This window comes from Mesocricetus auratus, unplaced genomic scaffold (genome assembly GCF_017639785.1).
Source record: "Mesocricetus auratus isolate SY011 unplaced genomic scaffold, BCM_Maur_2.0 Super-Scaffold_100676, whole genome shotgun sequence".
Lineage (NCBI taxonomy): Eukaryota > Metazoa > Chordata > Mammalia > Rodentia > Cricetidae > Mesocricetus > Mesocricetus auratus.
In genome coordinates this window covers 134,382,217-134,398,757 of record NW_024429266.1, presented here as the reverse complement: position 1 = coordinate 134,398,757, position 16,541 = coordinate 134,382,217, and the positions used below count along the sequence as shown (strand labels likewise).

At 43.7% G+C, this 16,541-nt stretch overlaps 1 protein-coding gene across 2 annotated transcripts in view; it reads left to right on the top strand.

Moving 5' to 3' along the window:
• The window catches only part of Kcmf1 (potassium channel modulatory factor 1), a 58,685-nt gene that overhangs the window by 16,556 nt on the left and 25,588 nt on the right, over positions 1–16,541 (top strand). For both annotated transcript variants that reach the window (XM_040739421.1, XM_040739422.1), the window contains exon 2: positions 16,369–16,536. In XM_040739421.1, coding sequence (XP_040595355.1) covers positions 16,369–16,536 — 168 coding nt within the window. The remainder of the gene's footprint in view (positions 1–16,368; positions 16,537–16,541) is intronic.

Below are 16,541 nucleotides of genomic sequence, written 5' to 3'. Positions count from 1 at the left end.
TTGTTGTCCTTTGGTTTATTGTGACCCCAGTTTTCTAGGCCTTTTGTTCAGGTGGCAAGGGGCCTCTGCAGAAGGCCATGCAGAGCCCTACAGGTCAACCTGAGGTCTAGCTATGGAAATTAGTATATTTTAGTCCTTCCTGTAAGAAAATCAAAGAAAAGTAGAGTTTGGTTTAATAGGAAAACAGCTGTTGCTGCATCCTCTATCTGCTCCCTCTCTGCCACCCCCCCTCCTTCAAGCTGTGGTCCAGAAGGACTGAATCATCACGAGTTAGTGACCAAGTAAGGCCTAGAATTCAGATCTCGTGACTCAGCTCTAGACCATATTCTCTCTCCTTCCATGCTGCTGGCATGAGAGACCAGAAATAGAGGCATGGAGCTAATTCATAGACGCACTGAGGAAGGAGTGCCACAGGGGCAGAGCTTTCCTGTCTAAGCTGAAGCCTGAGCTAGACTTGAGTGACTGCATTTCCATATCAACTTATTTTAAGATTTATGTGCAGCTGGCATTGGTGGCTCACGCCTTTAGTCCCAGCACTCGGGAGGCAGAGGCAGGCGGATCTCTGTGAGTTCGAGGCCAGGCTGGTCTACAGAGAGAGCTCCAGGACAGGAAACCCTGTCTCAAAAACAAAAAAGATTTATGTACATTTATGGAATGGCTCATAGAGCATGTATATTGTACTGCTTTAAACGTTTTTGTAGTAACTTTGCTTTTTGTTTTATTATTAGTATATTCATGTGCCAGAGAACAACTTTAAGGAATGATTTCTCTCCTTGTACTGTGGGATCTGGCAATCAAACTTAGGGTACTAGGCTTACGCTGCCCCTCCACTGGTTGTCACCTATATGAACCTCTTGGAGCCATTCTTTCATAGTGATTAGAGATGTTGTGTTTCTTAATTGTTTCTTAATACTTTTCTGTAATAAATTTTCTGGATTTTTCTATAAATCTCCCCCCCCCCCCCATAACCAGAAACTCTACCATAAAAGAAATAGTCATTCTGGGCTGGAGAGGTGGCTCATTTGTTACAAGCACTCCTCCTCCGAAGGCCCCACGTTCCCAGCACTTCCCAGCACTCCTGTGAGGTAGCTTGTATCTGCAGTTCCAGGGGATCCAATGCCCTCTTGCTTCTGCAGGCCCCCAAACAGAGACACAGAAATAAAAACAAATGATGTATTTCTTAATATTAATGCTCAGAGGCTGGGTTTAGTCATAAGTAGAAAGAATACTTGCTACACATTCAGGAGGCCCTGGGTTTAGCCCCCAGCTCCCCCTACAGAGGCCCAGGTATAAGTGCTCTGGAGTAAATGAGCACGCATTCTGTTAACAGTTAGGAGCCTCAGTAGTTGCTGTCAGCATTGTTTGTACTGACCAACTCAAGGTATCACCTTCCAAACTGTTGCATTGCTGGTGATGTCATCATGTGTTAAAACCTGCAGAAGTACTTAGTAGCCGCAGGTAAAATGGAGTTAGTACCTATGTTTGAAAAATGAGTTTATTTCCTGTTGGTATACTTGGAAGTCATGTGATAGGTGGGAAGTTCTCTAGTTGTCATCCACATAGGAAGTATTAGACTACTGGCAGCCAGTTCCAAATACTAGGGCAAGAAGCGCTGTGACAACCATGCTTCCCTAGTGCCTGTTAGGAACTAGTGCCACCCACACCAGTAACCACTGGTCAAGGTAGGAGACACGGTGACTTTATAAAGAAATCTGTTTGATGCTGTTATTTTATACCTTAAAACACTACTTAATATTTAAATTAAATATATGCGTGGATTTTTTTTAATGAAATGGCACATATGGAGGTCAGAGGACAATATGCAGAAGTTGGTTCTCCTGCTGTATGGGTCCCATGTATCAAACTGAAATTGTTACCTACTGAGTCTTCTCGCAAGCACGTGCGTGCGTGCGCGCGTGTGTGTGCGTGTGTGTGACAGTGGTACACGTGAAGGTCAGAGAACAGCTTGCATGTGTTTGTTCTCTTTCCAACCCACAGTTCTCAGATACTAACTCAGGCTGACAGACTTGGCTGCAGCTCCTTTACTTGCTGAACTGTCTCAACAGACCCCAGCTTTTATTAGTTTTTAATTGTTTTGATGTTTCTTTATTTACTGTGCACACTTGTTTGTGTGTGCATACATGTACATGTGCTTTCTAGGGGTCCGGCCTTATTTCTATCACGTGGGTCTGGAGATCAGATTCGGGTCTTTACCTGACAAGTCCCTTTACCTGCCGAGCCACTTTGCCAGTTCTGGGTTTTGTTTGGTCTGATTTTTGAGACAGACTTTCATGTAGCCAAGGCTGGCCTGAAACTCTTGACCCTTCTTCCCCCACTTTCCAAGAACTGGGATTATACCATGCTCAGTTTGCATTTAGGATTTATTGATACCTAAAAATCCCAGCACCATGTTGGGAGGCTTTGTTTTTTCTTGTTTTTCAAGACAGACTTCCTTTATGCAGCCCTGTCTGTACTGGAACTCAGTCTATACACTAGGCATCAAACTCAGAGATCGGCCAGCTTCTACCTCCCAAGTGTGGGATTGAAGGTGTTTGCCGCCGCCACCACCCAGTGGTTTATTTTTAATTACGACAGAGAAGGCAAGAAAGCAACTGAGGGAATGGCTTGCAGAAGGCAGTAGGAGTTGAGAAGGTGATGGTATGGGAGGGGTCTGGAGATGAATCACAAGACATGAAGACCCTTGTGCTGGAAGCAGAAGTGTGAGGGAACTTACAGGAGAATTGTTGAAGTGTGTGGTCTGTTCCCTGTAGAAAGCATTTATAATTGGATGACACTTCAGTATTAGTTTGCAGACTTATCTGTAGCATAAAATACATTTTATGGTGCCTATAAAATAAACACATAATAGGAATAAAAATTATGAAATAATAACCATATTTACATATAGTCTGAATATCTTCAATTCTGTTCCATTTTAAAGAAGTTCTGGTTGAGACCAGGCATGGTGAATGTTCCTTGACTCTCAGAAGAGGCAGGTGGATTTCTGTGAGTTCAAGGTCAGCTGGGTCCACATACGTTCCATTCTAGCCAGAGCTATATAGTAAGACTCTGTCAGCAAATAAATGAAGTGCCATGTGTGCAGATATTAGCCAACACAAAGCAAAAAAAGCCATGTCTATTAAAGATTTTAAGGTCCACTAAACTAAGCAGTCCTTAACCAGTTTGAAGCCAGTGCCTCATTTATTTTGACAACATATTTAATACCTGTTGATTGTCTAAAATAGCTTACTTCATTAACGTAATCTTTTTAACTACATTAGACATCACAGTGAAGTAGGTAAGTATCTCCATGTACTTAAAATAAATTAATTGGATTTAAAAGAGACTAAAAAGTCTTTCTACTTTGCAAAGTATGGAAATGGGTTACTGAGGCTGGAGGATCTTGGAGATTAGGGATAGGCTAGTGGACTACATAATCAGACCCTGTCTCTTAAGGCAGTGGTGGCGCACGCCTTTAATCCCAGCACTCGGGAGGCAGAGGCAGGCGGATCTCTGTGAGTTCGAGGTCAGGCTGGACCGAAAGCCTCCAAAACAATACAGAGAAACCCTGTCTCGCAAAAGTAAAAGAAAAAAATCAACGAGCTAAAGATTCAGCCAGGTGGTGGTGGTGGCGGTGGCAGCAGTGTGCGCCTTTAATTCCAGCACTTGCAGAGGCAGGGGCAGGTGGATCTCTGTGGGTTGAGACCAGCCTGGTCTACAACAGCTAGTTCCAGGACAGCCTCCAAAGCCCCAGAGAAACCCTGTCTGGAAAAACCAGAGAGAGAGAAAGAGGGGAGGGGGGGAAGGGGGAGAGAGGGAGAGAGGGAGAGAGAGAGGGGAGAGGAAAGAGAACCTTCCACAGTAGCTGTTGAGAACTGCAGTGACTAAGTTGGTTTCAGTGGGTCATCTATTATCTAGAAAGCTCTGTCACTTGTGGAGGCTTTCTTTGCTCTCCCCCAGCTGAGAGAAGTGATTACATTATTGCTGTTCTAGTGCTGATGGATCTGCTTCAGAATTACTGACTGGCTATTTCACTTGGCCTCTGATTTAGATGGTACCAGTTTCTCACTAAATAATGCAGAAATCCTTTTAAAGCAAGTTAAAGTTTATATAGGCTTGTACCCCCCAAACCCAGTTTACATCAATTTATGTGACACCATGGCTTGTTCACACTAGACAAGTGTACTGCCTCACTCACCCTGTCTTCCTACCCCACTCCCCCCATTTTAGACAGAGTTTCTCTGTGTAGCTCTGACTCTCCTGGAAATTGCTTTGTACACCAGGCTGACCTTGAACTCAGATCTGCCTACCGTTACCTCCTAAGTGCTGGAATTAAAGGTGAGCACGTCACATTGGACCTAAATTTGTCTTTTTTTTTTTTAATATTTTATTTGAGCTGGTCATGGTGGCACAGGCCTTTAATCCCAGCACTTGGGAGACAGATCTTTGTGAGTTTCAGGCCAGCTGGTCTACAGAGCTAGTTCCAGGACAGCCAGGGGAAACCCTGTCTCAAAAAAATTATATAAACATATATAATTTTTATGGGTGTTTTGTGCCTGCGTGTGTTCTGTACACCATATGCCTGCAGTGCCCGCAGAGGCCAAAAGAGGGTCAGATCTCCTGGAATTGAAATTACTGTAAACCACTGTGGTGAATGTTGGGAATCAAACAGGTTCTCTTCTCCTGTTAACTGTTGAGTCACCTCTCCAGCCCTGTCTTTTTCCCCCCTTACTTTGAGGACAATTCTATTCCAATTGAAGACAAAATGGTACAGGTTAGGTGAAAATTCTGGCAGCAACTAAGATCGGGAGGAAATGCCATGCCTTTTAGGGTAGGTGTGGCATAGAATAGAGAGAACTTACTAAGAAAGCAAAAGTGGTGTTTGTACACCTTGATCCCAACACTAGGGAGGCAGCTCTCATTCATATCCCCTCGGCACTGCTCCCAGATCTTCTGCTAAACAACTCAAGACAGTTTCCCGGTACTTTGTATTCAGGCAGTGTACTAGACTTGTTTCCCAAGTTAAACCAAATAGAACCAGGTATGGTGACAGTAAAATGTTCCTCTATCAAATGTACACCTGTTGATGTAGCTTGAGCTTGCTTACTAGGTGGCTTTTTTTTTTTTTTTTTTTTTTTTTAGCATTTTCTTTCTGTTGTTTTGGTGGTGACATATAGCAGGCTGTACTGGCCTCTAACTCTTTATGTACCAAGGACGGCCTGATGCTTTTGCCTCTACTTCTCAAGTGTTGGGATTACAGTTACCAAGCCTTGCTCCTTTCTTTCCTTTCTGTTTTAAAAATATATTTAAGTTAGTAGTTAAAATAATGTGATTCATGCATGTAGAATTTGCTAATCTATCTCCCTGCCACAGTTGCCCTCTTTCTTGCGTTTGTGTTTAATGCAAAGGTCTCACACATGCTAAGCACACTCCTGCCCACCTACAACCCTGCCTGATTCTTATGCACATGCACTGTTCACCCAACTGATTAAACACTAAAATATGCTAAAGTTTTAAAAAATGTATGTGCTGACCATATGTGCCCCTCCCCCCTTTCGGTGCTAAGGATTGAGCAAAAGGCTTCATATGTAGGCCAGTAGTCTACTCCTAAGCTATATATCTAGATCTGCAGACTTTTCCCTCCTTGCTGTGATTTCCTAAATGATAACAGTATAACAACTGTCTGCATCAGTTACAGTATGTTCTAGGTAGGTATTCTATATGATCCATGGCATGCAAGACATGCAAATACTGAATTTTATGTAACAGTTTTTACATAGTAGGATTTGGGCAAGTGTTGTCCTAGAACCAGGTCCTGTTGAACTGATAATTATATTTTTCTAAGTCACTAGGGGAGGCACATTTACAGGGGTACCTGTACCTGCTTCCGTATGCTTTTTCCACTTTGTGTTTTCTAAAATGGATCCTCAGAAGAGGCTGAAGAATTCATTTTATCTAGCTGTGATGATATTTCAACGCAAAATGCCCGGGTGTTAAGAGATCACTGAAACTGAATCAGATAGAAGGAAACACAGAATTCCTTCAGTCTTGCAGAAGAAAGGAATCTGTAGTGGACGACTGGGAGGAATTCATGAGGCTGCTATCCAAACGTGAGAGGTACTGAAAGGGATCAAGGAGGATACTCGCTTAATTAGAATGCAGGCCTTGGAGGACCCTGGAGAGCTGGGGGGGGGGGTCTCACATGTAGCCTGGCTGGCCTGGAACTCACAGACACCGCCTTAGCTGCCTTTCAAGCTGGGATTACATTGTTTATTAAAAAGAGAAATTCAGTAGACCAAAAAGCTAATGACAGTAGCAAAGCAAAAGCTGAAGGCTTCAGGACCTCCTCACAGAATTTCCCAAATGATTACAAAGGCGTTTGCAGGAGAATCCCAGCGTTCAGGCTGTGGTTGTTGTGTTTGCATTGAGACCGGTCTGTTCATTTAGTTTGATTTTCACCTTCCTGCTAAGTTCCCTTTCCTTGGCAGCAAAAGGAATCTGCATAGTAGGAAGAGGGCACAGTGTAAAAGTAACATTCCCTTGCTCTAGACAGACACCTGACCCACCATGCAGTTATAGACTCAAAGAGAGCTCTAAAACATGCTCAGTAACAGGAAGGGCACTCCAAACTTTTCAGTCTTCAGAAGAGCTGGGCCTTACAAATGATGGGATACCAGGGGGAGTGGTCTAGCACAGGACCCTGCCATAGACATGACTGGGCAAGTGAAACAATATGGCAGGTTTGTAGCCATGAGAAAGCCAAAAAAAGAAGTGGTTGGCTTATGGGACAAGTCTACAATGTGGCTTTAACCTGTGGAACCCTTGGGGGAGGGAGAAGGCAGAGAGCTCTTAGCCCAGCACAGGATGGGTGAGATGCACAGAACCTGTAGTGTATACTCCACTTTACTCTTCGGGCCGGGCTGTCTATTGAGAGTTTCATGAGTTTTCCTGGATCTTTTCATGAACAAAAACAAGTCCCAGGAATATCTCTCTTCTTACCAACAAGGTATTTGAACTCTTAGTTCCCATCCACTTTGCTCTCACTAATGGTTTCAGTTGTTTAGAAAGGCCTTGCCTTCCAAGGTATAATAAAAATGCTGTCATAAGATTTGAAGAATTTTATCTTTATTTAAAAAAAACAGTTTTCATGGTGAAAAAATATGACTAGCCAACCTTTTGAGTGTAGCATTTATGTTTATATGTGAGAAATATGTCTTATGTTGGAAAGAATGTCTAGAGGGTATGTACTTAAAAAATAATAAGCTGGGTGTGCCTTAAGTTCCAGGCCACACTTTGTCTTTTTAAAAATCAAAAGGGGTGGCTGGGCGGTGGTGGCGCACGCCTTTAATTAATCCCAGCACTCGGGAGGCAGAGGCAGGCGGATCTCTGTGAGTTCGAGGCCGGGCTGGACCGATAGCCTCCAAAACAATACAGAGAAACCCTGTCTCGTAAAAACCAAAAAAAAAAAAAAAAAAAAAAAAAGGGGCAAGAGGATAAGACAAATCCATGGATCTAAGTGCTTCTATCGATAGATAAACCCTCTCACCAGCATCTTTGCAGCCGTGAACTTAAATACCTTGTCTTACTTTCTGTAGCTTCACAGTATCTCCCTTCCAAGCTAAGCCACCATAGCTCAGTTGGGAAACTGGGCAGATAGCCCCACCCCATCTCCAAAGAGAAAAGGAAGTTACACTGTTAGGTGCCACTCCTGGGAGAAGGCAGCACAGCAGTCTGCCCTAGGCCTCCCTGGGAGCAGGCTCCTTTGAATGCACAAGGTGTTCACTTGTGCCCCCACCACTGAGTGGGGAGGGTTTGGTTGGGCTAGGGTTTGGCTGCACTGTCATTGGTTGGATTTGTAGGCTGTAGTCAGAAGGTGGCTGTTCACTATGGCCCACTTCCAGCTCCCAGGTCAAAGCAGGACAGTTCCTTGGGGGCACACAGAGTCCTCTGTCTCCTAAAGGGAGCATGGGGACTTCATCAGTGTACAGAGGAGACCAGCCAAGTCCAGATAAGAAACTAGACCTGTGATATATATAGTCATCACTTTTTTAATTATTTATTTTGAGCTAATTGTAATCATATGTAGTTGTGAAAAATAGTGTATAAGGATCTCCTAGTAACTGAACAGTAGTACACTGTGATATAGCTAAGCGTGGTGTCTCACACCTTTAATACCAGGAGACAAAGTTTGAGGCCAGCCTGGTCTACAGAGGGCTACAGAGAAATCTTGTTCCCCAAAACAAAACAAAAGTTGTGCTATATGCACTGATGCAGTGGAAATGTGGAACATTGCATGGCTGTGAGTGTCCTTGTGTTGCTTTTCTAGAAACTACCTCCCTTCCTCTCACAATCCTCCCTTCCCTGATCACTTCATTTTGTTTGTGGTTATCTTGGATCTATGGAGTTGACATGAGCGTTAAACTAGCAAATACAGACTCTCTGCTCCTAAGGAAATAAATACAGTGTTAGGTTCCTGGGACAGAACTTTGTTTTGTGTCAATTCCTGTTGAAATGCAAGCAATTAAATGATATATCACAAATATATAGATCTTAATGAACAGGTTGTGGCCAGATTCACCAGCATAAGCCAGCAACACCATAACTCAGCATGAGCTATGTTTTCTGCCTGTGTTAGGAACACTGCCAACACTTCATCTTCTTTGCCCATGAGGGCTGCTGTAGCAGAATCGCCAAAGCAGAGCACAAATGAGGTTGTGTCGTCCCGTCCCGTCCCCCCCTTCCCCCCCCTTTTCAAAATAGGGTTTCTCTGTATAACTGGCTGTGTTGGAACTCTCTATAGACCAGGCTGGCCTTGAACTCACAGAGCTCTGCCTGCCTCTGGAGTACTGGTATTAAAGATTGTGCCACCACCACCTGGCCCCACTATTTTTTTTTTTTTTTTTTTTTGTAGCTTTGGAGTCTATCCTGGCACTCACTCTGTAGACAAGGCTGGCCTCGAACTCACAGAGACTCACCTGCCTCTGCCCCAGAGGCCGCTAGTGATTTTTAAAAAAAGGAAACCATGGCATTTAATCTGGACTGAAAGGTACCCTCATGTGCAGTATGAAAAGTGAAGGAGAAGGCAGAGCAACACTTATTTGGATTGAGCTGAGCTGGGTGCACTCTCCTCAAAATCTTGTAAGCTACTCCAAGCGTCTCCTGTCATTGACTTTGAAAGTAGTGCCAGTGATGATACACATTCGTGTATGTGCATACATCTAAAGAAAGCCAGCCTGGGCTAGGTAGAACGCTCAGTGTGGTGAGCTGAGGTTGTTGGTAGAATGGAGGGTGGAGGAGATGTTTAGGGTTCGGATGGTACCTGTTACTGAGTCTAGACCACTTGTCATTTCAGACCTGTTCACCAGGGAAAATAAAGCTGCATTTCTGATTCGTGTCTGTTCTGTATGCCACACTTCAGTATTATAATGCCATGGCCTCAGGATCTGGGTGGTGGCCACCACCACCGCTTGCCTATTTCTTGGGTGTAGGGACTGAGGGTAGGGCCTCATATGTTCTGGACAAAGGCTCCACCACTGAGCTCCATCCTCCAGCCCTCTGAGTTAAACTGTGTGGCACCTGCTCCCTAGTGGAGTTGCCACGTCATCTGTGGCTGTCACCTGCCATTCCACTGTTCCCGATGGTTCTCATTTCTGCTCCTTCAGATGGGATCTGATAGTTTCTACCTCCTACACCACTACTCCACTCTGGTACTCTTTGGCTTTCTGTAGTTCTGAAGGAAATATTCTCAGACTTCCTGTCTACTACCCCCATACTTGGAAGGTGACTTTTGTAGTTGGAGAGCTTTAATTTGGAGTCTTGGCATCAGTGCCCATTACCTTTTAGTGTCTAGTGGTCACACCGAAAACGTCAGATTTATTTATTTATTTATTTATTTATTTATTTATTTATTTATTTAATTGCTTTGTTTTGCTGAGACAAGGTCTTGGTGTGTATTGCAGGCTGACCCAAACTTAGGATTTTCCTGGAATCAGGGACTTAGGTATGCACCACTTAATCTCTGTGTGAAACCTTCACTCTGTTTTCTATCTTTCTTGGAAGCTGGTAGAATGTCCCTTCTGTTGAAGGGGTCGAGTGCTCAGTGGATGCCTTTCTTTCTCTAAGATTTACTTTTCATTCACGTGTGTGAGTGTAGATGCTGGTGGAGACCAGAAGAGGATGTTGTGAGCTGCCTGATGGGTCCTGTAGAAAAGCAGCCAACATGTTTAACCGCCTCTCCAGTTCCAAGGGGTTCCAAAGATTGCTTCAATTATTCTATTGGTTACTTTCTCCATTTCCACTACTGGAATTCCTGTCTAAACTTCACTTTTCTCCTTTGGTGTTTGTTTCTTTGTTTGGCTTTGTTTTTTCAAGACAGGGTTTCTCTGCATAGACCTGGCTGGCCTGGAACTCACAGAGATCCACCTGCCTCTGCCTTCCAAATGCTGGGATTAAAGGTGTGAGGCACCAACGGCCGGCTCTCCTTTGGTGTTTTAGTCGGTCTCTCATCTGTTTGTCATCTGTCTCTCCTTCCTTTTTCCCCATGACCTTCTCTGTGACCTAGTCCCCCGACTTGACTACAGTCACACACCTTACCCCTTTGACAGAGGTGCTTTGAGCTCCTTCATGTTGAATGAACAGTTTTCTACTTAAGTAGAATACAATTTTGGAGAAACAGTTTAGAATCTAACTGTCTCAGGAAGTTCTGCCTGTCTCCCTCGTTCATTGGTTGCCCTGGTTGGAGTAATGTAGTACCTCGCACTGCCAGTGCAGGCACTTTACTTTGTTGGGTGTCTCTTAAATTGTGTGGTTTTATGTTTCCTGTTTCCAGGACTAAGATTCAGCTTTACTATTGTCCTAATTCCACTGTCTAGTTTTAAAATCTGTATTTCATTCTCTTTACCCTTGTGAATTTTTTTCTTCTTCCCAAGACAGGGTTTCTCTGTATTGTTTTGGAGCCTCTCCTGGAACTCACTCTGTAGACCAGACTGGCCTCGAACTCACAGAGATCCACCTGTCTCTGCCTCCCAAGTGCTGGAATTAAAGGCATGCGCCACCAACACCCGATTAACCTTGTGAAATTCTTTTTGTCCCAATTCTATTACAAAATTGAAAAGATTCAAAAAGGAGCAAGGTGAGTTCTGGAGACCATTCTAGACCTTATTTTCACAAAATCATGATTCATGTCTCAGATACCATTCCCAGTACTTCAGGGTCTGCAGCAGTAGTCAAGATTCAGCTATGTGCCAGTGTCGTGTGCCATAGGTCATTAATTCCCGTGCTCAACAGGCCCTTACAGAGTTCCTCATATGTTTGAGAAGACAATTAGAAAGGTTCTGTATTTGCCAATCATGTTGATTGTTATTCTGCAGTGATCTGAAGGGGTGAGGCCAGATGAGAAAGCTTTGAAAAAGAAGATGGCAAAGCTTTGAAAGAATGTAATAGATACCAGTTTGCAGAGGCTGAGAAAGTCCTGCCCTGTTTGAACTGACAGAAGGTGCCTAAGAATAGCTAGCCTGGTTTGACAGACTAGCACCCTGTGAAGAGATGTATGTGTAAGCACCTCCCTGGAGGAATTTTACCTGGGCTGATGGTACAGGCCTTTACTCCCAGCCGTTCAGAGGCTGAGGCAGGATTGTGCGTCAGAGTGTTTGTTCACAATGTCCCTTGGTCATGTCCACCTTCCGCTCCTGTTCTCCCTGCCCCCCACCTCCTCTTCTCTGATGCTGCCGTACAGGATTGCTTTCTCAAGAAGCAGATGTGATATAATAGACACTTAGAATCAGCCTCTGGGCTTCCCATTTCCTGCAGCTCCCTGATACACACACATAAATAAGTTAATATTTTCAAAAATAGACCCCCTGAAATATTGTCTCCTTTTATTTTTATTACGGTTTTTATTTCCTCTGATTCCTCAAGTAGAATAGGGAAGCTTTCCACTACTATCTTAGACTCTCAGAATGTAAGCATTGTAAAATGTTAAAATTTGTCTTAAATTCCTTTTTCTGTTAGCAGAATGACCCTGACTTTTGCTAATTGCAAAACTGCTGTAATTTGTTTCCTGTTTATCTCAGGTCCTCTTCAGAGGACAGCGTGTTTCTTTTTTTATTTTAAAAAGTGTGTGTGTGTGTGTGTGTGTGTGTGTGTGTGTGTGTGTGTGTGTGTGTGTGTGTGTTGTTTTGGGTCTTGCATCACAGCACATAAGTGTTGGAGGCTGGAGGACAACTTTGAAAAGTCAGTTCTCTCCACCGTGGGTTCCAGGAATCAAACTCAGGATTTCAGGCACGCATGGCAAACACTTTAACCTGCTGAACCATCTCCCTGGTCCAAGATTATACTACTTTTCAGTTGCCTAAATGTAAAGATCCTCTTGGAAGAATAGCCTTTATCATTGTAGTGTTATTTTAGTAGTGTTTTTCTCAATGAGGTACTCAATATTGAGCTTATTTTAGGGTGTAATAAACATCCTTTTCAGAAAAGTCACACTCTTGGTAGACAAAGGCCAACACAGTGTACATAGTAGGTTCCAGGACAGCCAGGGCTACATAATGAGATTCTGTCTCAAAACCAAACACAGGAACTGCTAGAGATGATGGCTCAGCAGTTTACACACACACACACACACACACACATACACACACACACACACACACACACACACACACGATTAAAATCGATACACTTCTTGAAAACCAAAATAGTTGTAATCAATTAAAAAAAACCCCACAGTTTCACTTTCTTCTTGTGTCTTTAAGATTTGTATGTGTGCAGGTGCCTGAAAAGCGATGGATCTCATGGAGCAGGAGCCCCTAGAGCTGGTTAAAGGCAGTTATGAGCTACCTGATATGGATGTTGGGAAATGAACTTGGGGTCTCTTAAAAAACAAAAAGTACTCTTAACTCTTGACCACTGAGCTAGTCCTGCAGCTTTGTTTCATTTTGTTAAATTACATTGTGTCTGTGTGTACAGTGCATGTGCACACTTGTGTATGATGGGGATTGAGTCACACTCATTGCTGGCTCCACATTTTTTTTCACTGTTGTAAGGCAGTGCCTTGGATATATTACATGGCATATAAGTCACTGTGACAAAATGGTGACAGAGCAGCTTAAGGGAAGTATGGTTTGAATGAGAATGGCTCCCATAGACTGATGTTTGCAGGCTTGGCCTCCTGGTGGTGAACTGCTTGAAAGGATTGGAAGGTGTGACCATATAGAAGAGGTGTGTTGCTGCCAGGTAGATGGGCTTTGAAATTTCAAATGCCAGGGTCGGGCCCAGTGTCTCTTCCTGCCTGCCTGCCTTAGGGATCAGGGTGTAAAGCTCTCAGCTACAGCTACCCTCCAGCACCATAAGCAAGTCCCCAATCAATGCTTTTGTTTATAAGAGTTGCCTTGGCCACAAGCTGCACTGTGAACCCGGGCATTCTGTGCCGATGCCACCGGCCTGCGGGTCTCTGAAGGGGGACCCCTCACTAATCGGACTGCCAAATTTCACCGGTTTGCCCTGGGATATTATAGAAAATTATTTGTATGATTGATGAAAATAAAACACCTCGTGGCAAAAAAAAAAAAAAGTTGCCTTGGATGCTGAGTGGTGGCGGCACACCCCTTTAGTCCTCGAAGGTAGGCAGATGCAGGTGAATCTCTGTGAGTTTGAGGCCAGCCTGATCTACAGAACACTTCGAATTCCAGGACAGCCAGGGCTACACAGAAACTCAGACTTGTGGGGAAGGGGAGGGGTGTTACCTTGGTCATGGAGTTGCTTCAGAGCAATAGATGACTAATTAGTTGTGTTGTTGTAAGCACCTACCAGTTGGGTCTGAGCTACTTCTGCAGCTCCTTGTCTCTCTAGCACTTAATAGTTTAGAACTTTTGCCAGGTGTACAATGATAGTTAATGATAGTTTTGCTCTATTTGGTGACTAATGAGTTTAAGCATCTCTCTCTTTTACGGTGGTTGGGTTTGGTCATAATTAACAACGGCCCACTTTTCTATTAGCTATTGATAACTTTTACTGATAGATAAGGGTTCCTAACATGTTCAAAATACCAAACTTTTGTCTGTTACATTGTACATAACTAGTATGACGCCTTCCATCCACTCTGGAGTGTTAAGACTCTGAAGAAAGTGGTTGGTTTTAAAGTAGCTGAGTTTCTCTCTCATTATTTGGACCATGTGTGGAAGAGATGGAGCGTTAACAGATCATTTTCTCCTTCCAGCTCTGGAACATCTGCACTCTATGGCCTGGCTTGGTGTGACCCCTTGCAATCCTTTTTCTTGTGTCTGCCTTCCAGTCTCTGGTCCTATAATACCTTCTTGGGGGAAGAAAATTTTTTTCTTTCACAATGATCTTTAACTTGGTACTTAACTTTTCAGCACCCAGTCTGTTGCCTGTTCCTCCTCCCACTGCTCTATTCTGGTCTTGCCTTCGTGATCTGTAATACACGTATCTGTTACTGGACTTTCTGTTCTCTGGCCTGGTTTGTCTGTCCCCCCTCCTTCCTGTGTATTTGTGTGATTATGTGTACATACATGTTTGCATGTGTGCTGGTGCTTATTCACATGTGTGTGGAAACTTTGGGCATCTTCTTCATTCTCTTCCCCACCTTATTTTTTGAGTGGGGATCCTTCTGAACCTGGAGCTCACTGATTGGCTGACTCTACAGACTGCCTAGCACATCCCAGGGATCCTGGGACTGAGTGTGCACTGCTGCACTCAGATTTTGACCTGGGTCCTCATCCATGTGCAGTCAGCACTTTGCTTAAATTGTATTGTAAATACTTTAGTGTCCTTGAATACAATTTTTACTAATGTGCTTCATAAAGGGCTTCCTGGTGCCGGGCGTTGGTGGCACACGTCTTTAATCCCAGCACTCGGGAGGCAGAGGCAGAGGCAGGTGGATCTCTGTGAGTCCGAGGCCAGCCTGGTCTACAAAGCGAGTTCCAGGACAGCCTCCAAAGCTACAGAGAAACCCTGTCTCGAAAAACAAAAACAAAAACAAAAAACAAAAAAAAAAAGGGCTTCCTGACTTTGACTAGATTTATCATAGGCTTTATCCCCCCCCCCCAGTGGCCGGCCTTTTATTGTGGCACTAAGTACATTCTCACATTGTTGTCATAACCATTATCCATCTCCAGAATTTTCCCAACATCACAAACTGGAGCTCTACCCAGTAGACAGACATTCCCTGTTCCTTTCCCCAGCCCTTGATAACCAGTAGTCTACTTTGTCTGTGAATTTGATCTAGATAGAACTATAAATTGCTTTAACAAAGACTGATATGCTTTTCTATTTTGGAGTGAAGAAATTCCATCGATAATAGTTTGTTAAACTGCCTTTACTCTGTGTACCCCTGGCTGTCCTGGAACTCACTGTGTAGACCAGGCTGGTCTACACTTGTAGATCCACCTGCCTCTGCCTTCCACGTGCTGGGATTAAAGGTGTGAGCCACCACTGCCCCAGGGCCTTTTCTTACCTGACACACTGGCCTAGTGTTTCATTTTGAGTTCAGCTTTATATGATCTTTCTGTACAAACAAGTGTATCATATGTAAAATAAAAGGCATTTTCTACTATTAAGCCTGCCTGTTGACTTTTCAATTTAAATTACCTCTTGAAATGCCCCAACTCCCCCACTCCCCTTTCCTCTTTAGGCAAGGTCTCACTGTGTAGCTCTGGATAGCCTGGAACTCACTGTGTAGGCCAGGCTGGCCTCAAAATCTGCTTGCCTCTGATTCCCAGAATGCCACCTTATTTATTCTTCCTTTGAACATACTAAGAATTTTAGTGGCAGCCAGGTAGAGGTGGCGTATGCCTTTAATCCCAACACCTGGGGCAGGTTGGGGGATGGGCTGAGGCAGGGGAATCATGAATTCAAGGCCAACTTGGCTACACAGTGATACATTATCTGAAAACCAAAAAATGAAGAATTAATATTTTAATGTTTGATAATCTGTTTCTGATACAAAGTTAGTATGGTTATGGTATTTCTGTGTGTGTGTTACTGTTTAAAATGTACTTAGTCCTTGGCATTTATACCTGCCCAGGTTTGTGGTAGTGTTTTTGAGCCATTTGGCAGAAACTGAGCTGTGACCCTATAGTGTTTTGTAATTACACCTTTTCGGGGGTCACAAGACACTTTTTAACAGGGACTTTTGCATTCCTTGAAATATTTGAAGCTTCCTCCCAGACAGTAAGTATCTCACCATGTAGCCGTGCCTGACCTAAACTCATGTGATGAAGACAGCCCTAAGTTTGCTGCCGACGTCCTTCCTGTCTTTGCTTCCGAGTAAGGAGTTTGCCACACTGCTGGGATTGCTGTGTTTCACTGTGTTCTAGCTGCTAATGGAAGGCACTTGTTCTTGTTTTATAGGTGTCAGCTGTGATGCATGTTTAAAAGGAAATTTTCGAGGTCGCAGATACAAGTGTTTAATTTGCTACGATTACGATCTTTGTGCATCGTGTTATGAAAGCGGGGCAACTACAACAAGGCATACAACTGACCACCCGATGCAGTGCATATTAACAAGGGTAGATTTTGGTAAG